The sequence below is a fragment of the Sinohyriopsis cumingii genome, chromosome 12 (assembly GCF_028554795.1).
Source record: "Sinohyriopsis cumingii isolate HCF-2022 chromosome 12, ASM2855479v2, whole genome shotgun sequence".
Lineage (NCBI taxonomy): Eukaryota > Metazoa > Mollusca > Bivalvia > Unionida > Unionidae > Sinohyriopsis > Sinohyriopsis cumingii.
Genome location: NC_142972.1, coordinates 15,519,726 through 15,536,022, shown reverse-complemented (window position 1 = coordinate 15,536,022; position 16,297 = coordinate 15,519,726). Strand labels below are relative to the sequence as shown.

At 34.7% G+C, this 16,297-nt stretch overlaps 1 protein-coding gene across 1 annotated transcript in view; it reads right to left on the bottom strand.

Moving 5' to 3' along the window:
• Positions 1–16,297, bottom strand: part of LOC149786029 (E3 ubiquitin-protein ligase rnf213-alpha-like) — a 598,535-nt gene that overhangs the window by 340,771 nt on the left and 241,467 nt on the right. The window contains exons 33-34 of the mRNA XM_089976317.1: positions 14,344–14,512; positions 2,315–2,460 (exon numbers count right to left, since the gene is read on the bottom strand). Coding sequence (XP_089832443.1) covers positions 2,315–2,460; positions 14,344–14,512 — 315 coding nt within the window. The remainder of the gene's footprint in view (positions 1–2,314; positions 2,461–14,343; positions 14,513–16,297) is intronic.

Below are 16,297 nucleotides of genomic sequence, written 5' to 3'. Positions count from 1 at the left end.
CTGGCAGATTAAATGACATTTCAGGACATTTGGAACTTGAGGCATGGATCAAACTAATGTAATCAGACAAGCTAAAAAGTATTTCATTACGATAAAGGATATTATATATTCAATTCAACAGAGAACTCAGATGGAATATAAGGAAATAAAGAATTCTTGTACTTAATTGCAAAGCAATTAGGACACTAAATATTTTTGTTGTGTAGTTCTATTTTCAAATGTTGAAACCTATTTTTTATTCTCTGTAGTTATATTTTTAAAAGCAGAAACATTTTGTAATCTATCTAGTTTAGTAATGATATTAATTTATTTATTAGTTTGCAATTAGAATTCAGAGGACTTCATAGGTAACAAATGTTTTAAAATCTTCAGAAAATGGAGGAATAATAGAATATCAATCAATCAATCAATCAATCTCTCTCTCCCTCTTGCTCTCGTCATGGATGCTCTTAGTAAAATATCACTGGCAATAGATATATGTATTATACCCCAATTCTTCTATAGCCATAGCTCTCCAATACAGGACGACGCAGCAGATAAGGCATTATGCCCTAAATTTAATGTGCACGTCTCGTATGACAACTGCTTGTGTAAATTAAGGTTTGTAAATCTATATATTTTTTGCAGTTAAGTAGAGACATGATGAAAAATGCCAAAAATAAATAAAAATCTTTTTCAATTCAATTTACATTAGACACAAGCCACCCCTTTATGACTTAGGGACCCACCATTTCATTGTTGGGAGGTGGGCTGGGAGATGTAGTTGTACAGTTGGTAGATTCATAATCTAAAGGTTGCAGGTTCAATCCTGCCCATTCCATCTCTCAGTGTGTCATTAGGAAAGGGAATCCACATCCTTGGCATGAAGGTAATAAATTAAAAAAAGGTCATGTTTGAGGCTTGAACACCTACTGTCTAATATATTGTTACTAAAAATTAAAGTTTTACTTTTACACCATAGGTCTGCACACAAGAAGTATTGACTATTTACCATATATAAACAACTGTGTGGTCTGGTGAAGTTCCTTAGGGTTATCTGTTGATTTTTTTTTAAATACCCAGAATTTATGCACATTGCTGAACTAAAATTAATCAAATCATACAATAATCCTCATCTTCAATACACATTTCTTTGAAAAAAATCTGCAGTTGATAGTCCATGTTATAATGCATCATAGCCTCCTGAGTAGGTATATTTTAAATCCAGTCTGCAGACAATAATTTATTGCTAGGTACTAAAATAATTACTAAAATTGAAACAGAAGCACAATGGTATTAATCAATATTGCATTTTTACTGGATTCAGTGCTGATTTCATGACTTTAATGTGTGGGTGTGATTCACATTATTCATATTATGATCCTGTTTGCTTCTTGCAAATATATTTGAATCCTAGAAGAGTAGAATATGAATAATAAATGCAACTTAATATGATCAAGGTAATGAAAAAATATGTGTGGATTTTATTTCTTACTATCATTTCCTTTTAATGGACCATTTATTAAAGCTAGCAATCTTGTTATTTTTTGGGGGGACTTTGAACATCAGTCCTTAATGTGCCTCTTCATTTAGCTCCTCTCATCCAAATATTCTGATTGTAATTTGCACAAACAAATGCCTCCAAATGCAATCAGAAACAGAAAGAGAAAAAAATGTAATTACCCTTACAAATGGCAATCCACATTTGAATGTCAGTTTTGTTTGAATAAAAAAAAAATTGTATTTTTTTAGTTACTGGGAAGTAGGCTTGAAGTTATATGGCACCAGATGTGGAAGGTGATCTAAGAAACACAATCTGTCTTCATTTTTCTGCTTGTTAGTGATAAGCACAGCCAAGAACAGGCATAAAATCTGCATATGTGTTAGATGGATGCAAAAGGTATCTTCTGCCAAAAATGTGCTGTTAGATTTTGAGGACTTCAAGGAGGTGGAAGTCTGGCAAAATCTGAGTTTTTGATTGAACATAGGTCCATTTAAGAACAAAATTAACTGTTAACTTCACAGTTTCATTACATCATATGTACATATGTTGGAGTTAATGTGGGGGCCAAAAATCGATCCTTATCAAACTTTGTCCTTTTCCATTTGGTTTCCAGCATGTTGCTAGTCCATTTCCTCCATGGATCTAAAGAGATGTGGATCAGTGCATATGATTATATAATCCATTACATAACTGATGCAGATAGGCATTTATACGTAATGATGGATTCTGTCTGAGCCAGTAAATTTTTTTTGCCAAACTGAAAAATTAGGAACCAATACACGTTTATGAACAACCTATTAGGCAGTAAGTAACATGAAAATTCAACTGCACCTGCTCTCCCATGTTCTCTTCATTTGGTACTGATCCAGCACCTCTTCTCCCTCCTCATTATTGTCATCACGCTCCTTCTCATAAACTTCCTTCTGATCAATGGTGGGAGACTCCTCACTCATCTGCAGGGATCTTGTAGAGAAGTCCTGAATATATAAAAACTGGTTTATTACTGGTTTTCAAAGGGAGGACCCAAAAGGTTAAGGATCTTGCAGACATTCATACTACAAGTACATACCAGTAATACAATATTCATTGTATGAAATTATGCTGAAGTCTCTAAATTGATTCTCTCAGATCGCAAACCCCACTCATGAATAATACTACCAGTAATTTTTGTTGCAAAAATGATGATTGGAGGAATAAGGTCACAAATGTATAGGAAATAAATCTTTTCTGGTCCCATCATCAAAAGCCGCTGATTGTATTCAAAGCAGATCAGAAAAATAGGATTTAGGTCATTCAATGCAATGACTCAGAAAGATGGATTCATTTCAGGTGTGTAGGTATTAACAAATATCAGCACAAAAATTAATATAATGTAAAGAAGAGTGTGGCCTTTGTAATGGACAGGTTGAAAGGCTGTGAAATCTGACACGTACAACCTCTGGATTCACCATGACTGCTCATACATATGTAAATTTAGAATATAATGAAAATAAAGCTATGTCTTGCACTTGCATATATCTTTAATATGGCATTTTAAATTTATCTGACTCTTTTGAAAAACAATCCACCCATTTCAAAAAAAATAAACACTTGATATCTTAAGTAGAGAAGGAAAGGGTAAAACCTTGTACAAAACCAAACAGCAACAAAAATTTTAAGTTAATATCAAAGAGCATAAGCAGCATTATGTTGGATTTACCTTGTTTTACAGACGTTGAAAAACCAGACAATTTCATCGCTATCCATAAAAATAAAATTGATATCTCAGTCACCACCTATCAGTTATTTCCAGAGGAATCTAATTTAAATGAATGTAGGCTTTATAGAACTTTATATATGAGAATGGTAATATTGCTGGTACATAAAAATCTTGTGCAGATGCCACTGGCCAAATTGGATGAAGGATCATAATTCTGTGTGGGCCTAAATTATAGTGAATGGACCCTATCAGTATACATATTTTCCAAAATAATGAACCTCTTGAAAATTATATTTCCTTAGCAAAACAAACTTTGATGCAATGAGCTCTGAAGTGAGCACATTTGTAAAACTTAAATATTTAAATGGTCTGGAAAATAAGAAGGATATTAATGTCAAATAGAAGTTTATAAAGTCTATAGCCAAACACAATCTCCTGTTTAAAGTAGAATATAATTTTTCAGATCTAGTCAAATTGATGCTACCAGACTTGGAACATCTCATACAATTGGATGAAACTGGACAAGAATTACTCACAGAGTGATGCAAGGGTTCTTACTGGGACAAGAAGTCAAAGACATGTGTCACAATGGAACATTCAGCATTCTCACTGAAAATTCGGACTCCTCTAAAATAAAAATTCCCAACCAAAGTTTGCAAATCTCCCAATTTTCTCTAAGCTGACTTCTTTGTTCTGTCACATGTATGTTATAAACATTTCCTAGTTCTAAGATAATGTATGATGCATAATGCCAAATCAAATTTTAAATAATACTGTACAGATAAACCTGAAAAAAACTGTGAAACAAAAGCCTGGCTTTGGCAGCAATCGAAAGCAGCAGATTATCTTTTAGAAGTTTGTAACAACTGTTTGTGCTGATAGATCATTTCCAGTCAAAAAACTTTTGAGCTTTCAAATACAGCTACAACTCTCTTGAGAAAGAGTATAGCACTTGTGCTTTTAAGTTTTAAGGCATCTCTTAATCTGTTCATCCACTGCCAGCTATCTTAACATTGGTCCTACACCATGTGCAAAATGCAAACTTATCACCACGGCTATATTTTGTGATGCCAGGAAATTTTTCTGTATAGTTGTGATGAAATATCCATTTGTACTTTCTCTATTTTCATTCTAGTTACAGATACAACCAGGAGGCAACCACTTTACTCATAAAAGAACTGAACGTCTGAAAAAAATACAATACAGGCTAAAGGCAACATTTAAATTTGACCAATGGAAATACCAAAATTGATATTTCAGCAACAGAATTGAGAGCTTTCCGTTTGCTCCTAGGCTATGATGTTTTCCTAATTGATGAATACATTATGAAGAAAAGACATCTGCTTCATGATATAAAAAAGTCAAATGATTTCAGCTCCCTTTTTGCAGAACTACCTTTTATAAAACTTAATTCCATTGATTAAGTCTTTTACAATTAAACACTGGAACACATTATGAACAGAAATAATAAGTAACCAGTCTATACAAAATCTCAAAATTTACCTGAACCAAGATAAAAATATCACTCCAATGTATTTTAACACTGATGGTCAGGAAGGCCAATTCCAACATACTCTACTGGAAACCAAATGTAGAAGTTTCAATAATGGCTTTTTCTTAATCATCTTTCCAACAATAGGATCTTTACAAGCAAACAAGTAAAAACAGCATAAGTTTTTCTATTAGAATGTCAACAATCAACAGCTCTAAGACAAGATGTTCCTTACACTTTACCATTTCATTCAACCTTCTGTAGCCTAAGGGACCCAACAAGATTATGAATAAATCATGTGACTGGTCAATACACAAGTTAAAAGTGATGGTCAGTTCATATTTGTAGCTACTAACAAAGTAGTTTTACTTTTTTCATGAGTTCAGGGTTTCTCCTTGCAATTTTCAATACTCCTGTAACAGACAATTGGACTTGGATTAGTGTAGTTACCTTCATATTGCACCATGTTCACAGTGATTCCTTCCTATAGCAATTTTTAATGTAACAGCACAGATATCATAATGGCAAATCATGTGCTGCCTGCAAGACTGAAAACCACCCTTGTGCTGAAGATCAATTTTTCTAAAAAGCTATGGCCAATAGTGCATTGCTACAGATGAACAATAAAGTATTTCGTTCTTGTAGGAAATTGATTGCAACAATATCTAGTGTCAATATGGTTCATAACATCAAGACTAAGCAAACTGTTGGAGCTCATGGGGCTACAGCGCAGTCATTTCAATCAGCCAGGCTAGTTTCATCCTCAAACAATGTTATAACATCATTAAAGGGTTTTGTTCTTTTCCTAAACCCACAACAACTATGTCTAGTATTGATATGGTTCATGACATTGAGGTTGTGCATGCTGGAGCTCATGGGACTGAAAAACAGTCTGTTTTGATTATCAGGGCTAGTTTTGCCCTCTCTGACTCAAACAACATCATGAGAGTTATGTGACACAAACATGATCGCTTATGGACCAAATAGAAAACCAGTGCTCCACAAATGAACAGGGGCATACCGTTTTCATCACAAATAAAGAGAATGGCAGGCCTCTAGAGGTATCCTAATGTGGTACTTTTGGTAAGTGACTTATTTTGCCTCTTCACCAATAGTTTATGTACAAGCTTTTCTTCAGGATGCACTCAATTCAGTTTATGCTCCAATAATCAAATCTATATTACAACAACAACAGTCCCTTGGTAGAAGAAGAAAGAGACCAATAATCGTGATAAAGAGAGGAGCAGACCTCAAGAGTGTCCTAATGTGGTACTTTGGCAAGTTACATGTTTTGCCTTCTCACCAACAGTTTATGTACAAGTCTTTTTTATCACAATGCACTCAATCCAGTTGTCCAAGTTCATGTTCCGACAATCAAATCAACCTTACAACAACATTAACAATACCAAGAACAAGAACAAAAAGCCCTATCATCAAGGAAGAAGCAGACCAAATGGGGACAGGACTCACCTCAACAGTGGAGGCAGCAACCAATGATGCCTTTTCTGCATGTACTTCCATGGATACCTTTGACCTTACATCCCAGAAAAAGGGATTTTCTTTGCAGTGCTATTATCACTCCTACCCTTTTCACTGATGGCAAAACAGTGTCATATTTTCAGAAAGTAGAAACAAATAAAAAAGTCACTTCCAAAACTTGTATTTTAAGGAGTTTACTGGAACATAAAACTGAATGTGTCTAGTTTCAAATTAAAACTTTTCACCACAAATAACAGTGAAAAGGATGTGTCTTACGTTAATTTTGAAACAAGTAGTCAACCCCTACTCAGATATGCCAACAACACTTTTTTTCCTTTGGCATATTTATAAGACCTAAGACAGAAGGTATGCAGAGACTGATTCTTAACTGCAAGCACTTTAATCAATGTATAGACAATTAAACATAGCTCTGATATGGAAACTTTACACTCTGACATCAGCCTAATGAAGAAGCAGAAAAAAGACTTCCTGTTTGCCTCAAAAGATGCAGATTATTCTATTCCCATTCATGCTTCACAGAGACCTTAAGATTTCTTGGGATAACACAGTTTATGAATTTGCTTGCCTTCCAAATGGCTTGTCCTCTGCTTCTCATATATTCATTAAAGCCAATTTTTGCCTACTTGCAAAATGTTGGCCATTAGTAATGTCATGTACATTGTTTACATGCATTTACTGCAGCTATGTACATTCATTGACTGTGTAAAGAAATGTGCAAGACACTGCATCTGGTGGATAACTTATGATTTATTATTCAAATTATTGTATTATAGGCTTCATTCTTAATTCTGTTCAAATTACACTGGACAACAAATTTTTACAAAAGTCATGTTACTGAAATAAAATTAGTCAATTCTTATCAATTTTTATGTGCTGAACACGAATATGACAGTCAAATTGCAAAATTGGCTCTAGTTTTTTTGTAATCTGCAAGAAATTAATGTTTACATAACGAAATGCATTCCAATAGTAAAAGGTCAACTGTAATAGCCTACCTATAAAAAATCAAGTCATTGACTACATCTTAGATTTCTTCGCCTGTCTCTTGTACAGCTGTTCGGGAGCATCTCTGAGGAGTGTCCAGCAGTAGTCAGCCAGCATTGCAGTGGACCATTTTCCCTGGTATCTTTGTTCCACTGTTGCGATATCTTGATGAAAACGTTCGCCGTGTTCATCACTAACAATACCACAGTTGCTAGGAAAGAAATCCAAATGGGAATGAAGGAAGTGAATCTTTAGAGACATATTGCAGCCAAGTTTCTTATACTTCATCAACATGTCTTCTACTAGTTCCTTATAGTTTTCTGCCCTAACATTTCCGAGGAAGTTTGTAGAAACTAGGCGAAAAGCATTCCATGCTTGTTTCGCGTCACCTTCCAGCAAGTTGTTGAACCGGTCATCTTTGAAAAGCTCTCGAATCTGAGGACCCACAAAAACTCCCTCTTTAATCTTTGCTTCGCTGAGTCGAGGGAATTTTTCATGCAGGTATCGGAATGCTGGCAAAGTCCGGTCAATGGCTTTCACGAAGTTCTTCATCAAACCTAGTTTGATGTGAAGGGGTGGTAGCAAGATTTTCTGAGCCTCAACCAGAGCTGGGTGTTGGATATTCTTCTCTCCAATGGCTACATTCTGCCTGTGAGTCCATTCCTTCCTCATGTAGTGCATTTCCCTTGCTCGGCTATCCCACTCGCATAAGAAACACATGTATTTTGTATATCCTTGCTGCAGTCCCATTAAAAGGGCAACTACCTTCAAATCACCACAGAGGTGCCAGCTGTACTTGTTATACTCAATGGAATTCAGTAGCTGCCTTAAGTTATCGTATGTCTCTTTCATGTGGACAGCATACGCTACTGGAATAGATGGAATAATGTTTCCATTGTGCAAAAGCACAGCCTTGAGACTCAGTTTCGAAGAGTCCACAAATAGTCTCCATTCTTGTGGGTCATGAGTGATTTTTAAAGCATTCATGAGGCCCTCAATATCGGAACAGAATATCAGATTACTTTCCTTTCTGAAGAAAGGCTCCAATTGCTGGTGGCGCTTTCGATATGCAGTAATTGTGACATCTTCTTCTAGAAGATTCCATTGTTGGAGTCTTGATCCTAGCAATTCTGCCTTGTTCTTTGATAAGTCCAAATCACGAATCAGGTCATTTAGTTCTTCCTGTGTTATTCTGTGTGGGGTTGATGATGCACCACAGTGAAAATCTGGATCACTGCATGCTGATGGACCAGGAGAAGAACAGGTCGACTCACCTTTGTCTTCGTCAGATGAATCAAGAGAATATTCTGCTGGAGGTTCTGGAATAGGAAGTCCCTCACCATGTGGAACTGGTCTCAATGCAGACGGAATGTTTGGGTAGACTATTCTCGACTTCTTTCGCTTCGTTATTCCGCCGGAAAGAGGAGGAACCAAGCAGAAGTAACAGTCATTTAGGTGGTTGCTTGGCTCTCTCCACACCATTGGGACTGCAAACGGCATTGATGACCTTTTGCAATTCAACCACTGTGAAAGCTGTGTTGTACATGTAGCACAGCATATATGCGGAGCCCAAGGCTTGTCTTGGTCACCAACCTTGCATCCGAAGTAAAGATGATATGCCTTCTTCACTTGAGAATTGATACTTTTCTTCTGGTTGGCAAATGTCACTTCCCCACAAATATAGCAAAAATTGTCCGCGGTATTAACACACTTTCGAGGCATTACTGTTCTTTATTGTACGTAAATGGATAAAATAATAAGTTTTATGTAACAGTAGCTTGAACTGTCTCGCACAACGTCTAAAATATTTTAAATGCTGAACCTATCTGATTGGGCTTTATATAGTACACTGCTTACGTCAGCTTCAGCAGCCGCCTGGCATTAGTATAATAGGCCTACACATGTATAGTACACTGCTGACGTCAACTTACTTCAGCAGCCGCATGGCATTAGCATTGCATTGCATCAGAAAATGATGCAATCAACTGTGGATGATGTGAGCATGATGGTATTATGCAATGTTACATCATTATTCCGGATGTTGCTGCAGTCCTACTGGAGAAATTTACACAGTGAAACATAGAAAATGAGGTATATGAATATCTTCAAAACGAGAGCCAATAAAAAATTTTCACGGTTATATTCGTGTTCGGCACACCAAAATACTACAGATTAGGGCCTTTTCAAGTCAGTAATGATTTCACTGTTGACCAGTGTTATAATAACCATGTGCCTTACACCAAAACAGGCTGATAGCTTGCTATCTGACTGCCACCAGAATCTGAGGCAATTTTCCTTTCCAGTTCAGGATTTTGCTAGCTGGATTGATTGGGTCATACATATAACATTCCAAGCTATGTATCTTCCACAGCACCCCACCATAATGCATTCATTAGAAAAGATCCACTTGGAAGTGTTTCAGTTACTGGAAGGCTATGGAAAACAAATTTAGTGCAGCAGTCATTTCTGATATGCTATGCTCTACTTGGAGATGGTCAACACAGTTACAATATCTGACATATCTAGCGATCAGTCCATTGTTCTCATTTCTACATGTCATTTGGGAATTCTTACATCCCATATTTACTATACATCTTGGAACAAGATAAATGATTTTTTCATGTTGCATGTTGTGTTACCTAGATCATTTTGTCCCAATACTTACTGATACAAAACAAATTGTGTTGAATTTGCTGCTCTTTGCTTCTGCATGTTACAAAAAAAGTACAAATGAATGCTTATCTGATAACACACTGAAGGAATCTAACCTTGTACTGCTCTTAAATTTATTTATTTATTGTCCTTCAGAAGAAATTTATGTGCAAAATAAATGTATCCACTATCCAAAAATCTTACGCTCTTGTGATGTAGTGTCTATTGCTTATTTTTGAGTAAAAACAATGGCATATTCTTTGATGGCCAGAAGATATATAAATGAATCATGTTTTGTTCTCCTTAAGGTTTCAACATGTTATCAAACTAATAACTGGATTAAAAAAATGACAAACAGGAGAAAGAGAGAGCAAAAGAGAGAAAGATAGAGAGAAATGATGATTACTTCACTATACCAGCAATTCATGCAGGACATTGTATATGGTGCAAAATAGCTAAGAGTGTATTATATCCAAGTTAGCAATGTAAAAATATTTTGCAAAAAAAATATTTACATAAATACATTCAATGTCAGTGCAAATGACAATATTTTTGCTAGTACGGGTTACAAAAGTATATTTAAAGATAAATAATGCTTTGTATGCTATTGTACCCTGCAGAAATCAATGCCTGTTTGTATCAATTATGACAGAATGGTGGCAAACAATAAAAGCTAAGGTGATGATGAAACACACTAACACAGAAATAATGCATTTGTTTCAACTTGGGCTATCAAATACAAAGGTTATTTTATTTACAAAGCAGGCCAACCCCAAGGGAGCTAAACTTGGTTTCTAGAAAATGGCATTCACAGGAATTTCAAAAATAAACTGAAACAATGGACAAGTTTGGGGCTCTGTCTGTGACACTATGAGCATACATTCTGTGAAATCTACTAATGAATAGGTTTCAATTGCAGGAAGACCAAAGACACTATTAACTGAATATAGGACTAATTGGCACAGAACAAATATCAAATTTATGACTCATTCAAAGAGTTGGAAAAACACAGCTAGTGCTGTGCCATTACATGTTTTGTGCTGGCAGGTTATGAAACAAATATCACTTGGGAATTAAACCTGGTTTACAAAATAGGCAAATATAGATCAAATCAGAATGTGTATTGCATCAAATATACATAGGGTAAAGCAAAACACAAAATATAATACAAATATGAGTTGTTCAGACTTGCATAAAAATGGAACCAATAAACTTACTAGTGAACAAATGAGGGTGAACAACACTGGAGGAAATTTCACACTGCGGCAAGTAAAATTTAATTTAATATTTTAAATTATTAAAATCTAAATAAATGTAGATACTAGTATTGTGTAATGAATACTGTAATAAAACAGATAATCACAGCACATATCACAGTCTATACACATTTCTTTATAGGAATAGTGGCATGATAGCGTAAAAATATTTAATATAAAATGTTATGTACATACTGCAAACCTCTCGAGTTTCCAATATTGCATCTAGAATTGTTAAAATTTTGACCTCAAAAAGTTTGCAGCTAGAAAGAAATGTGTGAAGAGCACTGACCGATTTTTAATCTTATTCTGTGAAATAAAATTCAAGTGTGAGTGCATTTTTGGACATGGAATGTTTGAATGATTTTATTTGTAAATCCTAAAATTGATAACCTTAACATTTTATCACCTAAACAACAATATTATGATCAAAAAGGTGCCCCAAACTTACAACCCCAGAACAATGATCTGTCCCTGAACATGCAGTGCACAAAAAATTATTTAGAAACTGACTTATGGTGTCCCAATATAAACTATAAATATGGTAAGCAAGGAAAGGGCATATCTATCAAACAAACACAGGTTAATATTATCAACCATATACAGTGTCCTAACAGATACAATAAAAATGGTGTTAATTTTTCATAATGGATTATGACACAGTGCCATTAGTACTGCCAAATTTGTTACTACCACAGTTCTAGTTTCATCCAATGATTCTAATCACTCTCAGCACCCATCACTGAGAAAATGTTTCTGGAGATGAGTGTTTAACAAGAGACCTAATTTACCAAATAATGAAGTCACAAAGGTTGTTGTACTAAAATAAACAGTTGTTTGCTCTTGTTCGTGAACTTCACATCATCTCTCATGCACATGGTTATGCTTCTGGCAGTGTTTTCTGGGTCAAAAAGCAAACCCTTCTTCTGAGATCTTAGTAATTTACACGCAAGCGAGAACAACATTACCCTTACAATAGGAAGTGATCTTTTCAAGCCATTGCATGCAGAAAATCATTTGGGTGAGATTTGCATGGCAGCTTATGCACCAGAGAGAAACAGTATTATGAATAATGAAACTAAATTATTTGTTAGTTTCCTGTCCCCTTTTCAGGTAACTGAACCAGGACACTATTTCAAGGTGGCTAAAATACAAGCTGATGGCATCCATGCTAATAATTTACCAATACAGTACATGAATGGCATTCACTTGTGCTTCTCTTTCAGACAAGATCCATTTTAAACACCAATTTTCATCAGCATAGTTGAGACTGGGTTCAAGACAATGATTGTAAAATATACAAATCAATAAAGTGTCAATATTACAGAAAGAAATACAGTAGTCCCCTTCTTGAACGGCCCCCCTGACCAGCGGCCACCTGCTCCTTATGGCCAGAATCCATTGGCACCAACGAGTTTTGTGTTCAAAAGTACCCCTCGCGAAAGGCCACCCGGCTAACGCGACAAGCGGCCAGTATATTAGTGCAAAATTATAAAATTTACCCCTCATAAGCGGCCGCATTTTATATGAATATGTATCCAGAACCAGTATTTTATTCATAACGTGTGTTAAGTAATCCGATTTCTGTTTCTCGATGTCAGGTTTTCGTTACTGAAAGAAGTGTTGAGTAAAGTACATTTACCACTAAGGTTAATATTATATCATTTAAGCCTCACGACAAGCCAAATTTATTCCATAAAAACCGAGAAAGACTCAAATTTTAATCCATATAAAAGGGTATGTGCATGTAATCAATTAGCCTTACTGCTGTGTTATCATAAGATGTTCAGTTTAGTCACTCTGATAATTGTTAAGATTACAATTATTGAACAGTAGTAACAGCTGAGAATTGGCAGTATCGATGTACAATACCCAAGTCAGCAGGAAAATGGTTTAATAGCCTTTATGGCTTCCCTTAGTAAGATGTTGAGCTTCTTCACTTTGGTAATCAGTGGCTATTACTACTGACAATAATTGTCAAAATTACGAATCCATCGAAGCCATTTTGGCTTCTCTCACTTAGTGTCAAGAAATATATAAGAACAATAGGGTACCAGACTGCGACTAATGAATCACGTGACAAGATCACTTCCTTTAAAAACACACGGCAATTTGTTTAGATGCATACAAAATTGTTTCATCAGTATTGTAGTTGGCAACATGAATACCTTACTGCAAAAAGATCAACATGTCATCGTGGAAAATAAAAATTCTCAGTTTAGAGGAGAACATGAAAGTAATTCAACTGACAGGGGGGGGGTCGTCGAGGATCCTTGCAGAAAACTAACGTCGGGAAGACTAAGATAAACAATATCGTGAAAGATAATGAAACAATTCTGCAGAAGTGGATAGGTGCACCACAGATTTCAAGTGTGACACAGTATCAAGTGTTCTGTCATTAGCGGCAAATCAGCTGATGTTAATGATGAAGTTGTCGAAGATTGGAACAAAAGACTAATGATATATGCAGGGGATATGACAGCAAGGATATTTTTAATGTGATGAGACTGGTTTGTTTTTTAGACTGTTACCAAGAAAGTGACAGATGATGTGAACTGTAACATAATTATAAAGACAGTTTTAAAACTATATCAATGGTTATTCATAGCATTCTTTTGAAAATGATGACAAAGTTTGTTTTACATTTATTTCACATCATGCATGTGATTTTTTAATTAAAATATTAAATATTTAAAATTAAATGTACTTGTGACTTTTTTCATATGTATTTACTATTCACATTTGTCATCCCCCTCTAGAAAGGCCACCCGCATTATAAGGCCACTTCCCTGCTGCATTAGGGCTGGCCTTATAAGAGGGGGACTACTGTAGTCATTTAATATCTTGTGAAGTAGAGTTGCTCTCTTTGAAATACATCTACATATCAATTTTAATCAGTGTAGGTAAAATTCAAAGATTCTGAGAGTGTAATGAACAAGTAATGAAGATACAAAATTCACATCAGCATGAAAATTAGGTCACAGTGACCAGGTTTTGGTATGATTGAGCTACCCTTCTTAAGCTGCATCCACATACCAATTTTTATGCATGCTATTTAGTGCTGAGGCAATTGTAGCAAAGCACCTTTCAGAAGAAGAAAAAAACTTGATTGCCAAATTTGGTTGATGCAATGGTAGGATTTGAATCTACAATATTGAGGGTGCAATTAATGTGTCAAAAACAAAAGAAGCAACATGAACACAGAAATATGACATAAATTGATACATCCCCTGATCCACCAAAATGAAATTTTAGAGGCAGATAAAACAAGATGTACCCTAGACATCTGAACCAGGAACCTCAGCACAAACTTGGAGAAACCAGGAAGATCTTCTGCCACATCAGCACTGCAAAAAACTGATTTCTCGAAGTCCAACAGCTGTGTGTTAAAGAACCATACAAAGTGATGAAGCTCTGCCCACGATGGATTGGAGATTCCACAATGCCTAAAACAAAACAAAAATATCTCAAAGTAAATAAAAGGAGAAACAGAAAATAGTGAGTAGAGAGTGTTGTTAGAAATAATGACAGAGACAGAAAAAGTATTATGCATCTACATTCATGTACCCTATTGAAACTAATACATTTATGTTGCATTAAAAAATTATTTGGTAAATTTCATAAGCTAATAATACTAAGTACATACCATCAATCTGATCCAATGAAACATTAAATAATATATCTAAACATAATATTTCACCTGCATGTCCCATTCTATTTTTATGCTGGTAGGAGGAAATCATCACTTATTTACACTAGGATAAGAAACAAAACTTAAGTGTTTTAAAGAGTTATTTGTTTTAAAATGTTTTTACTGATAGCCCACTGTGCACATGTAGACAGGACACTTAGATTGCCAGTACCATTATAGTTTTAACTGCAAGAAACATATAGTAACAAGACTGAGACAAATGCATTACCTAAACCAATTATTCATTCCCTGTAAATACTAATTTCTTGTTGTTTTGATCAGCTGAGCCATCAAATGATATAAACACTTGCATCTTTGAAATCTTTCAGATTCATCTTAAAGATACTCAAAGATTTCAATAACTGTCCAAGATAACTAACTACCAAAATTATCTCCCACAATAGCGAGCTAGGAATCCCTTCATTGCTGCCACCCCCACCCCCATTCCATTCTCTTCTTTACATTAGTTGTTTTACACTTATTTTGTACTAATTTCTAGTATTATGTATTTTTTATTATTCATTTTGTATTAGTGCAATGTGTTTCTGCAGTATATACATGTATTGTTAGTCCTCGCCACTTTTCATGTACTTATTTTGAAATTAGGGAAGGGCTATTACTACATTGTGAGAGGCTGTAGCCTGACCCCGTGTGCTGTAAATATGGCAATCAAATATGTTTAAACCAACCAACAATATCATAATCAATGTTCCCATCATTTTGTCCATACATACTAGAAGAATTAGCTCCCTCTGTCCCTATGAAAATCCTCATTTTCTAGATGGATTTTAGAAGGCACTTACCTCCAAGTAGGCATGCCAAAACTGAGAAACAATTACATTCACAATCAGAAAATTTGTGTAACTTTAGACCAAAAGAAGAAATGTGCCTTATTAATGGAGGTTTATATATTAATTTTAATAGGATAAATATATTTTTATCATTTACATTAATTTTTTTGTTTTCTTTTTATACATTGATATATATGCTCTTTTACGTTTACAATGTTTTTACTTTATATCTATATTTTATGTAGTCTGAAATAAAGAATTCTTATCTTATCTTATACATTCTTTTACAATAAAAACCATGCAAAAAATTATTAAAAACTAGACTTACTCAAAATAATTTAAATGTCCTTTGCAAATATTTCTGCTAACTCTACTACCATGTCTGAACCTAAATGAAAACTCGATTGCCTTTTTTGCTAACTCAGTTGTGCATGTTCTAAAAAAGTATTTAAATAGATGTGCAGACTTCAAGTATTGATAATCAATTGACACAAATATGTCAGTTCTGTAAAAAATAAAATTAACAGTTACTGATGAACTGAATGATGAACTTGTATTTGACATAGATTTTGTAAAAGTAACGTTTGTTTTTCTAGGGAAATAAATTATTTGTTAAATTTTACAAAGTTTATTTTATTAACTCTTTACTTGTTGCATTTATTAAAAGCCTAAACTTAACATTAATTTATAGCAACCAACCTTATAGAAATCAGGTAGATCTTATGTAACTTTGATTTTTAGCAACCAAC